General features: G+C 45.7%; 1 protein-coding gene across 1 annotated transcript; it reads right to left on the reverse strand.

Moving 5' to 3' along the window:
* Nucleotides 1–3,708: 3,708 nt before the first annotated feature.
* On the reverse strand, nt 3,709–12,650 carry LOC116946674 (alpha-tocopherol transfer protein-like). Its single transcript, XM_032961866.2, has 5 exons — nt 12,293–12,650; nt 9,127–9,260; nt 8,281–8,474; nt 7,513–7,623; nt 3,709–6,007 (listed from the first exon to the last, which is right to left on the reverse strand). Exons 1-5 carry the CDS (start codon nt 12,520–12,522, stop codon nt 5,729–5,731), a joined length of 948 nt encoding a protein of 315 aa, XP_032817757.1. The 5' UTR covers nt 12,523–12,650; the 3' UTR covers nt 3,709–5,728.
* Between the last annotated feature and the right edge of the window lie 2,051 nt (nt 12,651–14,701).

The following is a 14,701-nucleotide window of genomic DNA, read 5'->3' on the forward strand; positions in this document are numbered from 1 at the left end:
ACGGACAGGTCTTCAAAGATATGGACCGGGATGCTCGAGCCTCCCGATACAATTCCGGATAAATTTCAAGAGCGCACTCTACGTCTTCACATTCGCCCATGGACTGCTGGTCCCCTGCCTCCCTCGCACCACAGACCGAGGTTCTCTGTTGAAGCCCCCAGTCAACATTCTCTCCGTGGGGGAGGGGTGCTCAATCTTCTCAAACGAGGGGACGTGTCACATGAAGCCTGCCTAGGGTGCTCATGAATCAGCAACATTCATTTAATGTCCGCCACCACCCAACAAATTCATGTCCGCGCAGCGGAGTTTGGATAATTATGGAACAAAGACGGCCACTGCATCGTGTGCTTTCAAATGCGCTTCTGCGACCGTCTGGAACATTCTTCTTTCCGATATTAGGAAACCACTGGAGCGATGCACTTTTAAATCTATATTTAAAACTAAAATTTTATCTGTGGTTGGAATTAAACTGAGGTGGCCAGAATCTAGGGCTGCATTGTTTAATTTATTACGAGGAATTATGGGTAACATGTGACAGGCCTGACGATGAATTTCCATTCCATTATGGTCCCAGCATATATTAAGACAATTCAACTATACATACAAAGCGTTCTTCTCAGAACCCCTCAGGTAAGTGTCCACCCTACACTCACCTCCAGACGACTCCCTTTAGGGCCCGACTGGCCAGAACTTGAAGGTAACTTCACGTAAATGGACAGCGAGGGCCTTTCTGCAACACGTAGATATGGTACTCATAATAAAGGTTTTTGGGTTAGATCGCGTTTATTTATAAATGTGTCGTAACCCTCCACCACCCGACACGGCCAATCAGCAAAAAAAGTGTCACGTTGACAAAAGACAAATAATTCACTACTTCAGCCCACCGGTGTGTTGAAGAGTTAATCCACATTTACAGTTTGAGTACGACGTTTCGCTGGTAAATACATCCAGCATCATCGGGCAATTTGCCAGAATGGTAAAGCCCTCGCTTGCTCCCGGTTTTATATAGAGCAGCAGGGTGACGTCATCACTTAACTCATATCAGGTGCAGTGATTAGAGGCGGAGGGGGGTGGGTATTGTAATTATATAATCGATTAGTAATCAGTCATTGGTTATGATTAGTAATGAGTTGTAGATTAGTAATTCTTTAAATCAAAATGTAATGTGTATTATTTAATAATACGCTTCCAGGCCGCACTAAGCCGGTAGCTGTCAGAGCGATTAAAGTTATTCTTGTTCCTCTCAATTTCAATGGATTCTCTAATTAGTCTTTGCCAGTAATAATTAGTTTTACACACCACTGCAACATTGTCAAAATCAATTGAGTGTCCTTGTTGACAAGCATGTTCTGCCACTGCCGACAGTTGTGTTTGAGATAATTTAATATTTCTCTGATGTTCTTTTAGTCTTACGCTGATGTTACGTCCCGTCTGCCCAATGTAGCAGCTGCCACATGAACAATTAATCCGATATACACCTTCTGTTGATAGTTTAGGTAATGCATCTTTAGTGCAAGATACTAGTTTTTCAATTTTGTGTACTGTACCAAATCTTACTGTAATGTTTTGCTTTTGCAAAACACGGGCTAATTTGTCAGTTACTCCTGAGATATATGGAATTTCTATTGTTTTAACAATCTGGTCGTTTTCAGCAGTATTGCTTTGCGATCGTGATTTGGCATTCAGTGCTCTGTTAATTTGAGCATTATTGTAGCCATTCTGTCGTAGTGCGTCTTTAACGTGTTTAATCTCTCTCACTAGACTCTCACCATCTGACACTGTTTTGGCCCGATGTATGAGCGTCTTGATAAGAGAGGATTTCTGAGCTGGATGATGATGTGATTCTGCATTCAGATAGGCATCAGTGTGCGTTTGCTTTCTGTAAACGCTGTGTTATTTTACCGTTTAGGCCATGTCCAAGCAAAATATCTAGGAATGGGAGTGTGTTATTCACCTCCATTTCCATGGTGAACTGGATGGCCGGGTTTTGTGCATTGAGATGATTTAGAAAATCATTAAGTGTATCTTTACCATGTGGCCAGAAAACCAAAGTGTCATCCACATACCTAAACCAAAAGGATGGTTTTAATGTGCTCGAGGCAAGTGCTCTTATTTTAAAGTTTTCCATGTACAAATTTGCTATAGCAGGGGATAAAGGAGAACCCATTGCTGCTCCTTCCTTTTGTTTAAAGAAATCCCCTCTCCATAAGAAGTAAGTGTTATTTAAACAATGGCCAGCAAGTTTCGGAATATCTTTTGGTAAACCGGTATTCTTTACTAGTGTATCAAGTAATTTAAGCGATTCGTCCACTGGAACCTTAGTGAATAGAGAAACCACATCAAAACTTACCAACTAGTATCTTGCACTAAAGATGCATTACCTAAACTATCAACAGAAGGTGTATATCGGATTAATTGTTCATGTGGCAGCTGCTACATTGGGCAGACGGGACGTAACATCAGCGTAAGACTAAAAGAACATCAGAGAAATATTAAATAATCTCAAACACAACTGTCGGCAGTGGCAGAACATGCTTGTCAACAAGGACACTCAATTGATTTTGACAATGTTGCAGTGGTGTGTAAAACTAATTATTACTGGCAAAGACTAATTAGAGAATCCATTGAAATTGAGAGGAACAAGAATAACTTTAATCGCTCTGACAGCTACCGGCTTAGTGCGGCCTGGAAGCGTATTATTAAATAATACACATTACATTTTGATTTAAAGAATTACTAATCTACAACTCATTATTAATCATAACCAATGACTGATTACTAATCGATTATATAATTACAATACCCCCCCCCCTCCGCCTCTAATCACTGCACCTGATATGAGTTAAGTGATGACGTCACCCTGCTGCTCTATATAAAACCGGGAGCAAGCGAGGGCTTTACCATTCTGGCGAATTGCCCGATGATGCTGGATGTATTTACCAGCGAAACGTCGTACTCAAACTGTAAATGTGGATTAACTCTTCAACACACCGGTGGGCTGAAGTAGTGAATTATTTGTCTTTTGTCAACGTGACACTTTTTTTGCTGATTGGCCGTGTCGGGTGGTGGAGGGTTACGACATATTTATAAATAAACGCGATCTAACCCAAACACCTTTATTATGAATAATATTGGTCGCGAAAGCCTACGTGTTAAACAGATATGGTACTCTCCACTAGAGGGGCATCGACGTTTAGACCTCTACTCAGAGCCCCACACCCCGGCTCCACACCGCTTTGTATCCCCTCGTCTTAACCCCACCTTATTGCCCGCGCCTTCCACGCTATCCCGTCTCCACCACCACTCCTTTACCGATTCTCTCCTTCCAGATCCTCCTTAAACAAAAAAACCTATGCACCTTCCAGCGGCTCCAAACTAGGCCACACCTGGGTCACTACATCTATGTCCATATGCAGTCATGCCCAAATAAACGTGAAATGTGAATTAAATTGAAATGCCAACACTTCTCGAGAGAATGTACACGTGAGTGCCACGTTAGAAGGGGTGGAATTACCTTTCTTGCGTTCGGGCCAGCGTCGGCAGTCGCGGTATGGACGGCAATCAGACTGGGTTGTTGTTGATTTTCCAGTTTCTTTATAATAATTCATTGTTACCGACCATCATGCGTACTATCGGCTTTTAACTACACAATACAGCAAGGTGCCTGGTAATTAAATAGACAACACTTCAGAGTCAGAGACATTAATATGCAGGAGAGATGTTTTAATGCAACAGGACCAATGTTTAAAACTCATAAAACTAAAATGTCACGAGGTTGACATAAAGTCATAAGATGTGTGCCGAGACAATGACGCAGGGTTACGCACGCTGCAGAATATCTGGCCAGGTGACTCAGGGGTAAAGCGAGCGGCTCGCCATTAGAAAGTTGCAAATCCAAATCTTGTTTGGAGGTTGACTCTGCCTATCATGTCCCCCTGGGGCAGACAAAATAAGTACCACATTGTAGAGAAGCCAAGAGTGGTTGTCCTATGGAGAGACTCGCCCCTGTCACAGGAATGTGGGATTTACACCATTTGCTCTACAGGGCTGCAAACGGAACATCAGCATCAGCTCAACGCTCATTGAGCAAAATACACTCTGACGTTTTTGACACAGAATAAAACTTTATCCTGAATACACACCTGGAATTGCTAATAAAATCTGCATCATATCCTTGTCCCGAATGGTACCTGGATTTGTCACTCTGACTGAATGTGGGGACAAGTCGCGAAACTCGAGTGACAACTTTTTTGAGTTGGTGACATTAAACAGGAACAAAATTGTACTTTCCAACGTTGTGTGGGTTTGCAAAATGTCAAAACATACAGTTCTATGGATTGCTGAAATACACTTTATTGTGAATATAACTCCGCTGTATGTAAATTATAAAAAAAAAACAATTGCAAATATTGTTTAACACGTAGGCTTTCGCGACCAATATTATTCATAATAAAGGTTTTTGGGTTAGATCGCGTTTATTTATAAATGTGTCGTAACCCTCCACCACCCGACACGGCCAATCAGCAAAAAAAGTGTCACGTTGACAAAAGACAAATAATTCACTACTTCAGCCCACCGGTGTGTTGAAGAGTTAATCCACATTTACAGTTTGAGTACGACGTTGGAAGCGTATTATTAAATAATACACATTACATTTTGATTTAAAGAATTACTAATCTACAACTCATTACTAATCATAACCAATGACTGATTACTAATCGATTATATAATTACATTACCCCCCCCTCCGCCTCTAATCACTGCACCTGATGAGTTAAGTGATGACGTCACCCTGCTGCTCTATATAAAACCGGGAGCAAGCGAGGGCTTTACCATTCTGGCGAATTGCCCGATGATGCTGGAAGTATTTACCAGCGAAACGTCGTACTCAAACTGTAAATGTGGATTAACTCTTCAACACACCGGTGGGCTGAAGTAGTGAATTATTTGTCTTTTGTCAACGTGACACTTTTTTTGCTGATTGGCCGTGTCGGGTGGTGGAGGGTTACGACACATTTATAAATAAACGCGATCTAACCCAAAAACCTTTATTATGTATTATGCAAATATTGTATTTATTCATAATGGTGCACAATACGTATGCCTCTAAAGTAAGCCTCTGCCTTTCATGACTTGACAAGATAACCCAAATAACGATGACTCTTCGATAAACTTTAACAGGTTACATCGTGCAGCAGCAATTGTGTACGCAGTTTACAGGACCGTGCGTCTCTACAACTAACACCACCAACTGTTGCCAGCAGAGGGCAGATCTAAGAAAAGCAATCCAGCCACTCATGGCATCAACAACAGTGATGTGTGTCTCATATTATCTAATGCCCTCTCTTGGCCTCACGTGGGTGAGGTCATTTTAACATAGAAACACTGACGATCGATCGACTAGAACCTGTTATCGACTTTTTGTAGTTTATTAATTGCCACCTTTAAAAAAGAAGACAGGAAACTCCCTACAAGCCACATCCAGCATTATGCGGCTGATGATGATCCTGGTGACTCCCACCCATCACCTCCCCAGTCCAGTGGCACAATGTGAGAACACAGATGACACTCCCCCCCCGCCCCCGAATATTTTCTTATTTTTTCAACAGTAATTAATTGAACCATTAGATTCAATAATCAATCGCTTAAACAATCGTGTAGCTCAGCTCTACTTATTTCTGATTGGCTCGAGGTGCAGGCCCTCAGGCCGGACGCGAGTGCAGGCGATCTATAGCTTGGTCCACTCCTCGTCGGGCTCTACCTCCTCAATGACCCGCCTAAAATCTGCCTGCAGCTTCTTATCCTCGTCCGTGAGGACCTCCGCGGGCAAATCCTTCTTGAAGACGATGCCTCCAAACGCTTCGAGGAAGTAAGGCTCGGCGGCGAGCAGCTCCTGGGCCCAGGTGTCGGCGGAGATCCCGGGCGCCGTGCCCCCGTACTCTGCTGGCAGGATGTCGGGAGAGATTTGCTTGTGCAGCGACAGGAAGTCCGTGCCGTGGAATATCATCTGCAACAAAATAAATTTTTAAAAACGACCGCTTAGGTGCGGCTGGAAGATTCAAGGGAGACAACTTTATTATTCACACTTTACCCAGGTGATGGTGAAGACGCACGCGCTTGCAATGCAGCACCGTGGAGGCAGTGAGAGTTGGTGGATCGCACAAATGTTCTGAAAAATGCCCGTCGAGGTGCCAGACCCTGGCTTCCCAGAAGGCATTACAGAAACAATGTGGACTCCAATCTGTTCGACCTGTATCAGATAGTGTTTCCCCCTTGCACGCGCGAGTTTTCTTCCGGCTCTCCGATATCCTCCCACGAGTAAACGCGCATGACTTGGCCAATAACACCTCAATAAATAGAGGACCACAGAGCTTGGATGGGAGTTTGGCACCAGCTTACTTATTTGTTGTCCCTTGGGCCTTTGAGTTGTTCTCTCTATACGAGAGTGAGCGAAGATGGTGTGACGCATTAGAAGTTGAAATTATGATTATTAAGACGCTCTGGAAAGTAAGATACATCCCAAACTGGTGCCCGGTGTCAATAAAGTTATACAAATGTGGTCACACAAGAAAAGTGCATTTTAGAACCCAAATAATATTGCAGTCATAGCTTGTCAGAAAGACTGAGCCAGCCAACGCTGCTGAGGTGCTGAGTTTAAATGAGATTTAGGTGCGTAGTGGAGTGAATTGATCTCAGCCCAGTCACCGATGACTCAATATATAAACTCGTAGTGTTACATTTGGTGTTTCACTGGGTTTGAATTATTTCAATTCTGAGAATTTGAAAACATACGAGGCTTGATTGACATGCTAATATGAACTCTGCACTCAGGGCACAGAAAAGGCGTGCCCCTAGTTTGTATAGAGAGGTCTATTCAGGTAACTTCAGAAGTAGTTCTTTCATGTCGTCTTCCAGGACAATTATCGGACACAAGGTGATGTGTCAGAGACATTTCTTCGGCCGGTTACGTGATGCGAAAAAGCACAATTGGAATATAACTGGGTAAAGAGAAAAGGCAAAAATAAATCAAAACATCATGAGCAGTCTTTTACCATGAAATCAAAGTGACTATCTGCCCGTAAGAGCATTATGATGCTCATTTCAATTGCCATAAGCAACGGTCCCATGACGAGAGGCAGTTCCTCCAAAAAGTAGTGAACATTTTATCCACCGCTAAGAGAGGATGGGCTGACTTTACCCCCAAAGTGGGATTTGAATTCATGTCCTTTTTGGCTGTGAATCAAGGCCTCTGGCACTTTGCCACTCTGTCAGGTAATTTTAAAGTGCAGAGAATTTGTGCCAACTATAGCAGCCATCAAATGGTGTACTTAAGTGTACAGTGCAGACACCAGCAAACCACCGGTGTTTATTTCTAAATTTTAAAAAAAATTCCACTTAAAACTCTCATGTGCTGCGATCACAAAAAATCTACACCATTAGTACAAGGTATTTGAATGCTGATTCAACATCCACATATTATCAGTGTCAACAAAGTGATTCAATAGTGCTCACCCGCTTTCGCATCTTCTCCTTCAAAAAGGGCTTCATCAAGGCGAACATGGCTTTGAATATCGATGGCTCATTAACTGTGTTATGTCCCTTTATTCGTATTGGAAATGCATCCTGGAAGAAAAAAAACACGCACACAGAAAGATCAAACAGAAACATGAACAGAAAAAAACAGTGTTTTTTGACTCATTGAAATTAGGTGTAATAATGGCCACAACCCAATGTACAGACACAAGTGAATAAAAATGTCATTTAAATGTAACAGTAACTTACAGACCTCTGTCAATTTACTGCTGGATGATGGCCTTCCACATGCAATGTTAGTCAAGAGGGCTATTTGACCATACTTTAACACACTGGTCAATGCTGGTTTGGTGAGGTGCTGCCAACGTCTCATTCAGATATCACTTGCCACTGATGTTAGCCGTGGCCGGAAATCGAACTCGGTTTATAGCATTCATAACACAGTGCATTAACCACTGAACCACAGCTGTCCCCAAATATGTAAACATGCATAAGTGATTGCAAATTCATTTAAGGAAAGAGTAGATATGACTTGTGGATGAGAGGTTTCTGTACGTTGAGATTTGTAAGGACAATTTTTTTTTACCTTTTTTAGATCGTTAACATTACGTACGAATGTAAACTGTCGCCGTGATAATGACAGTGCTGTGCACGAGACTACGTGACAAGACTTTTGGCGCGTTAGGATTAGGGTTAGTCGTATCTAGGCGTGATTTTTTCCCTAGTGTGCCTTCCACTGTAACGTACCTGCATCACTGTGGTTATTTTCTTCATAAGAGAAGGGGTGAAGTTGGTGACGTGGGCGAGGCGCACGCCCTTGTGGTCTGCTAGGATGGTGATCCCGTTCACCTGCGTCTCCTCGGACTGGATCAGCAGCTCCATCGTCATGTACATCGCTCTGATATTGTCCATCATGGGAGTCGTCGAAGGATTCCACTTTCCTGTTCAAATTGACATGGACGTGATTAACCTCGTGCCTTTACCGAAAGAACCAAAGAGTATGGAACCCTATAGTCATAGTTGTGTGTTATTATTATTGTTATTAAAGTTGTGAGGAAAGCCTCACAGAGTCTCGACTGTTTATCAGGAGGGTTCAGATAAGCTTTAGGAGCAGAGAGCGATTACTATGGACTTCCCATTTTAATCAATTGCAAATTTGTATTCAAATTTGGACAATGATGCCGTCACACATAGCCTACTATGTTTAGAATAACATCACGAGATCTTTAACACCCACTGTGAAATACAGGCATGTGTTTTCACGGTTAATACACCGGTAGTAGTAAACTGGCGGCTGTGGGTTCGAACCACACACCACTGCAACAAATGGCAAACGCCGCTACCAGTCTATGTACTGTATGTTGAACTTCTTTCACACTGTACGTAATCAACCGTGCTAACCGGAGGTGCCATGCATCTACCTAACAGTTGGCCCATTGCACGATTTTTGGTGTGCGAGTCGGACAAGTGAAATGAAAACTCGGTACTTGAAGAAGCTCCCAACACATGGAGCCAAATGTCAGACATGACACCAAACAACAAGCGGTACAGCCTGAGAGTGCAATGGAGAGCTTGAGCAGCGTCCCCTCTCACCGGGACTCTGTATGATGACGCGTCTGCCCTTGGAGTCCCGCTCTGGCAACACGCGGATGAAGCCGCTGCCCAGCAACGCTTTCACTGCGGACGGTCGGAAATTCTGGAAGATGTCTGGCCAGGTCTCGTGGCACCTCAAACAAAAGGAGTCAACAAGGGAGTAAGACCACAAGCTCACGAATTTGCATGACGGACATCCGTGACGTGAAGCTTATTCGCTGATTCAAAGGGTGGAACTATAATGTGCGCAAGGGTGGAATGTTCGCCACGGCGAGTGATATCTGAACCGGCCAGTGCTGCCCTCTCTCTGCTTCACCAACCTGCTCTAACCAGCACGGTGAGGTATGGTGAACCCATGGTCAAACAATCTCTACGGTGAGCCTTTGAACCAACAACCAACTAACCAAGGGCTGTCCATTAAATACAGTGTGACAAAAACATTGTTCCCGAGTAGTGTTATTTCCTAACTGCTTATGCCTCAAAAGTACATCAAATGGATATTATTCCCCACAAACTTTGCTTTTGTGACCAGGACACAAAAGCAAAGTTAATAATCCACTCCATTAATAACACTATCAACAAATATGTATAAGTTTGTGATGAATAATAGTCATTTTCTATACTTTTTAGGCATAAACAATTAAAAAAATAACACTTACTACGCAGGAACAAAAATCGTGCTACATAGTGATATTACATACTGTACTTTCTGTGGTATGTACTGTGCATGGTTTGTGCTTTACCACGGGACTGAGTTTTGGCCAGCTGTGGACAGTGCAGCCAATGCCATTGTTGGACTGAACTATGACCCCACGCATCACTTCCCTCTGTCTTCACTCACCGGCACGGTGAGGTAGAGTCAAATATAACCTCGTGACCCGCACGGCGTGGCGGAGGCCCGATAACTGAGGTATGCCACCCTCCCGGATTGGAAGAGAGTCGACCGGAATTGGCATCGATCTCCAAGTGACTATTGAAATCAATCCTGGATATTTTAACAAAGGGTATTATAAGAAAATGATTGAATAGGAATAAAAACGTCCCGGGAATAGCTTCAGTGACAGTTGGCAACCCCGGCACTAACACTGCGGGGAGTTGATCAAAATAGCTGCACAAGTGTCCCTTGTGGTGTGAGGCTGCATTGTGAGTTCACACAAAGTCCGTAGAGTTTTACAACTTCATGACCGTAGTTTACTCTCCTCGCAAAGCCTTCAGCTTACACTGAAGGGCAATGCAAACATGACTACTGTACACGCCTGCACCCTCTAACCACCCAGGCAATGTCCACTCAAGAGCAAGCGTCAACCTTCACTCGTTACAAACTTTTTTTTAAATAAGTGGCGACCAAATGTGACTTCACTTGTGTTTAAAACGCTGTATGCATTGCCCCGTTAGTCATTACAACGGATGTCAAGCTTGCCAACAGTACGACGTACAGCACTTTAACTCAGGTGTCTTGAACGCACGCGTTGTTGCAAGGTTTGTTTATGCAAGCGGTCTTTTTTAAAGACAACTTCATACTTGCGAAACCAACTGTATTTAGCAACAACACGTGCCAAATATGTACTCGGCGACGTTTCGGGCGATGACCCTTCTTCAAACGAGAGACTGCCGATTTGAAACCGGACTAAAAACGCATCCCGTAAAAAAATGTTTTTTTTCCAAAAATGTTGCAAAGCGGGACATGGTTAGCTCTGGAAGTGTGAATGCGTTAAGAGTTCGTCAGCCTCGCTGTGGCATTGTCTTCACTGTGAGTGGCCGCTGTGTCTCGAGCCACGCACGGGCACACGTGCGAGCGAGTTCCATTCACGCTCACGGCCAACATCTGTGACTATTATCTGAACCGATCCTGGTCATCCCTTACGTCTACTCAGCCTCAAATGAGTACCCGTTGCGGTGTGCGTAAAACATCAGCACTGGGGAGACAAAGGCGGCTAGCCGTTGGCCACCCCTCGCGTGCCGTCCCGGGCTTTATAAATCTTCGCTTACATCACTTTCGCCCAACAGTCTGTTAAAGCCCGCCCGGGTGCCTTTGTCTTTGTGTGTGGCTCTTGCCGTTGTGCACAGCAAGACGCCGCGTGTGTGTGTATGTCGGAGTGTCAATGGCCGCACTGTGTGTGTATGTCGGAGTGTCAATGGCCGCACTGTGTGTGTATGTCGGAGTGGCAATAGCTGCACTGTGTGTATGTCGGAGTGTCAATGGCCGCACTGTGTGTGTATAGTCGGAGTGTCAATGGCCGCACTGTGTGTGTATGTCGGAGTGTCAATGGCCGCACTGTGTGTGTATGTCGGAGTGTCAATGGCCGCACTGTGTGTGTATGTCGGAGTGTCAATGGCCGCACTGTGTGTGTATGTCGGAGTGTCAATGGCCGCACTGTGTGTGTATGTCGGAGTGTCAATGGCCGCACTGTGTGTGTATGTCGGAGTGTCAATAGCCGCACTGTGTGTGTATGTCGGAGTGTCAATGGCCGCACTGTGCGTGTATGTCGGAGTGTCAATGGCCGCACTGTGCGTGTATGTCGGAGTGTCAATGGCCGCACTGTGTGTGTATGTCGGAGTATCAATGGCCGCACTGTGTGTGTATGTCGGAGTGTCAATAGCCGCACTGTGTGTGTATGTCGGAGTGTCAATGGCCGCACTGTGTGTGTGTCGGAGTGTCAATGGCCGCATTGTGTGTATATGTCGGAGTGTCAATAGCTGCACTGTGTGTGTATGTCGGAGTGTCAATAGCTGCACTGTGTGTATGTCGGAGTGTCAATAGCTGCACTGTGTGTGTATGTCGGAGTGTCAATAGCTGCACTGTGTGTGTATGTCGGAGTGTCAATAGCTGCACTGTGTGTGTATGTCGGAGTGTCAATGGCCGCACTGTGTGTGTGTGTCGGAGTGTCAATAGCTGCACTGTGTGTGTATGTCGGAGTGTCAATAGCCGCACTGTGTGTGTGTCGGAGTGTCAATGGCCGCACTGTGTGTGTGTCGGAGTGTCAATGGCCGCATTGTGTGTATATGTCGGAGTGTCAATGGCCCGCATTGTGTATATGTCGGAGTGTCAATGGCCCGCACTGTGTGTATATGTCGGAGTGTCAATGGCCCGCACTGTGTGTGTATGTCGGAGTGTCACTGCCCGCACTGTGTGTATGTCAAGCGAAGCAGCAGCAAAGCACACTACTTGTAGTAGCTCTCCACGAGCTTGAAGGTCTTCTCGTGGTCAAACTTCCTGGCTCGCAGGAACCGCAGCAGGAAGGCGTCGTCCGTCCGGGCCGGGATGTCGGGGCGACGAGCGAGCGCCTCCCTCAGCTTCTGCACCTCCTGGGCCCTCGTCTCGGGGTTCTCTCCCAGCTCCACGCGAGCCCTCTCCACCAGCTCGGGCGACAGCGAGCACACGTAGCCCCCTGCCATCGCTGTGTGTGCTGCGCGTGTGTTGCACTGTGTGAGAATGAGCTGAGTGTGTGTGTGTGCTGCGTGTGTGTGTGTACTGAGTGTGTGTGTGTACTGAGTGTGTGTGTTGTGTACTGAGTGTGTGTGTGTTGTGTAGAGTGTGGAGCGGGGACAGCTGCGAGTCGGTGGCCGCTGAGTGGTGAGAGTTCGAGACGGAAGCGTGTGTGTGTGTGTGGTGGTTGTGTTGTGCGCTCTGTGATGTCACACGCACGCGCACAACACCCCACCACTTTTATGTCTGCACCGTGGGGTGTGCAGACAGACTGCACGTCCTGTTTCAAAATATCGGTTTTGTGCGTTTGTTATATGCGCACGTCGACTCAGCCTCAAATGAGTACCTGGTACGGTGTGTACACGTCGCCACTAGGGAGACAAAGGCGGCCGGGCGTGGTATTGGCCACCCACCCCCTCGTGTGCCGTTCCGGCTTTCATAGGTGCTCGCTAACAGCACTTGTTCCAACAGTCTGTTTAGACTATACGGGGGACCTTTGTCTAAATGTTCCATGATATGTTGTACCGTCGTACTGATGTGTTGTGAAGAAGATCCATTGCCTCTGAAACGTCGCGTATTACAGTGTGTGTGTGTTGTTTGCCTCTCAATAGCCTACACGTCAACCCGAGTGTCCATCCAAATCACCACCGATCAGCACGGTTGGCTACGTACGGTGCGAAAGAAGTCCAACCTACTTTGATACCTCCCCTCCTGAAAAACATTGGGAAAATCCCAAGGAATTGATATGGATATCCAATAACGTGAGACACGAGAAGAGTGAGATATGGGGTGGTTACTAAATGATGTTTTTTTTTACAGCAGCAATAGGAGGCTAACATACACCACGCCCCCGTAGTAAATGAAATAATAATACTCAACTTGAGTCGCTGAGATTCTAGTTAACACTGGAGCTGCCCCTCCTCACGTAGCAAGGCGTGAGCCCTGGACAGCAGCAGTAGCAGTTCGTGCACCGCAGGGCATCGGGCGGCGTCTGTGTGTGTTACTTACCACAGGTAAACAACAACAACAAACGTGGGAATTCATTGCACGGCCGTGAGACACTCAAATTCGTGATAAACCCTGAGTCTCAAGGGGTAATCCCTGCTGACACTCATGATGAATGGATTGAGTCTTGTTTTTTGTACTCTCGCATGGCGAATCAAAACCAATGATTAAATGCACAGCATACTTACAATGGAATGTGTGTGCGTGTGTGCGCAGATTACAACAGATATTGTTCGGTGTATTTAAATGAAGCAAGCGCAGCTGTAGCTAAGTTCGAGGGCCCGACACTTTGCCAAGCTGTGGCACGTGCTGCTGTTGTGCACGGCTGTTTCAGTCCATTCGGTAACATCCAAAAGTACAAAAGCTTCCACTGTGCATGTTTTATCATTCTCGTAGATCGCGCTTCAACGTTAATTGTGTTGGTTCACTACAGCCGGTCACCATGACGATCAGAGAGGACTGACAGCAGATTCAGGCGAGGACAGGAGATCAAAAAGGTTGCGGAGCGTTACATCTCAGAGTCGCCGTGCGGCGTTTTCGCAAAGAAGTCGATGCGATTCGCCAGTTGTCGGCGTGGCTCGGCACACGAGGACGCGTGGATTCTCTTGTAGAGAGGCAATCCTTATGAGTGAACAAATATGCACTCGCCGAGTCTTAACAGGCTTGTGAGCTAGAATAACACGCTCGAGTCGTATTGATATCGGGGGGGGGGGGGGGTGCCGGCGTCAGGCACACAGTCGGAGTTGGAGAATACTCAAATCGGATTGGTCATCGGGGACAACTAACATGGAAACGATGCGTCGGTTGGGAGAGATGAAGGGGATTGGTGGAGAGGCATGGGAAGTTCCAAAAAAAAGTACGGGGAAGAGAATAAAAGGAGCGGATGATAGGGGATTCGGGCTGCCTGAAGAGACGAAGTTCAAGGCTCACCCGGGCTGGAACTCCTTCACACGTCTAGGGGCTCACGCGTTCCTGTCGAGGCATTGCCCTGCGGAAGCCATTCAGGATTCTAGATTTAAAGCTTTTGTGACTGCAAGGATCCATACTCTTTGGTTCTATTAGGTAAAGTCACGTAGGTAAAAAATAAAACAACAAAAATCACGACGTTTCGGCCACAACACAAGCGACCTTCATCAGGTGAAG

This window comes from Petromyzon marinus, chromosome 27, assembly GCF_048934315.1.
Source record: "Petromyzon marinus isolate PM22_M1 ecotype Great Lakes invasive population chromosome 27, UKy_Petmar_22M1.pri1.0, whole genome shotgun sequence".
NCBI classification, from domain to species: Eukaryota; Metazoa; Chordata; class Hyperoartia; order Petromyzontiformes; family Petromyzontidae; genus Petromyzon; species Petromyzon marinus.

What these genes read in the sequence shown, in the direction of transcription:
- LOC116946674 (XM_032961866.2), bottom strand. Translation starts at nt 12,522, where the DNA reads ATGGCAGGGGGCTACGTGTGCTCGCTGTCGCCCGAGCTGGTGGAGAGG. An exon ending in AAATAACCACAGTGATGCAG is followed by an intron (nt 7,624 to 8,280) that starts GTACGTTACAGT and finishes TTTTTCTTCCAG; the next exon opens with GATGCATTTCCAATACGAAT. An exon ending in AGGAGAAGATGCGAAAGCGG is followed by an intron (nt 6,008 to 7,512) that starts GTGAGCACTATT and finishes ATTTTGTTGCAG; the next exon opens with ATGATATTCCACGGCACGGA.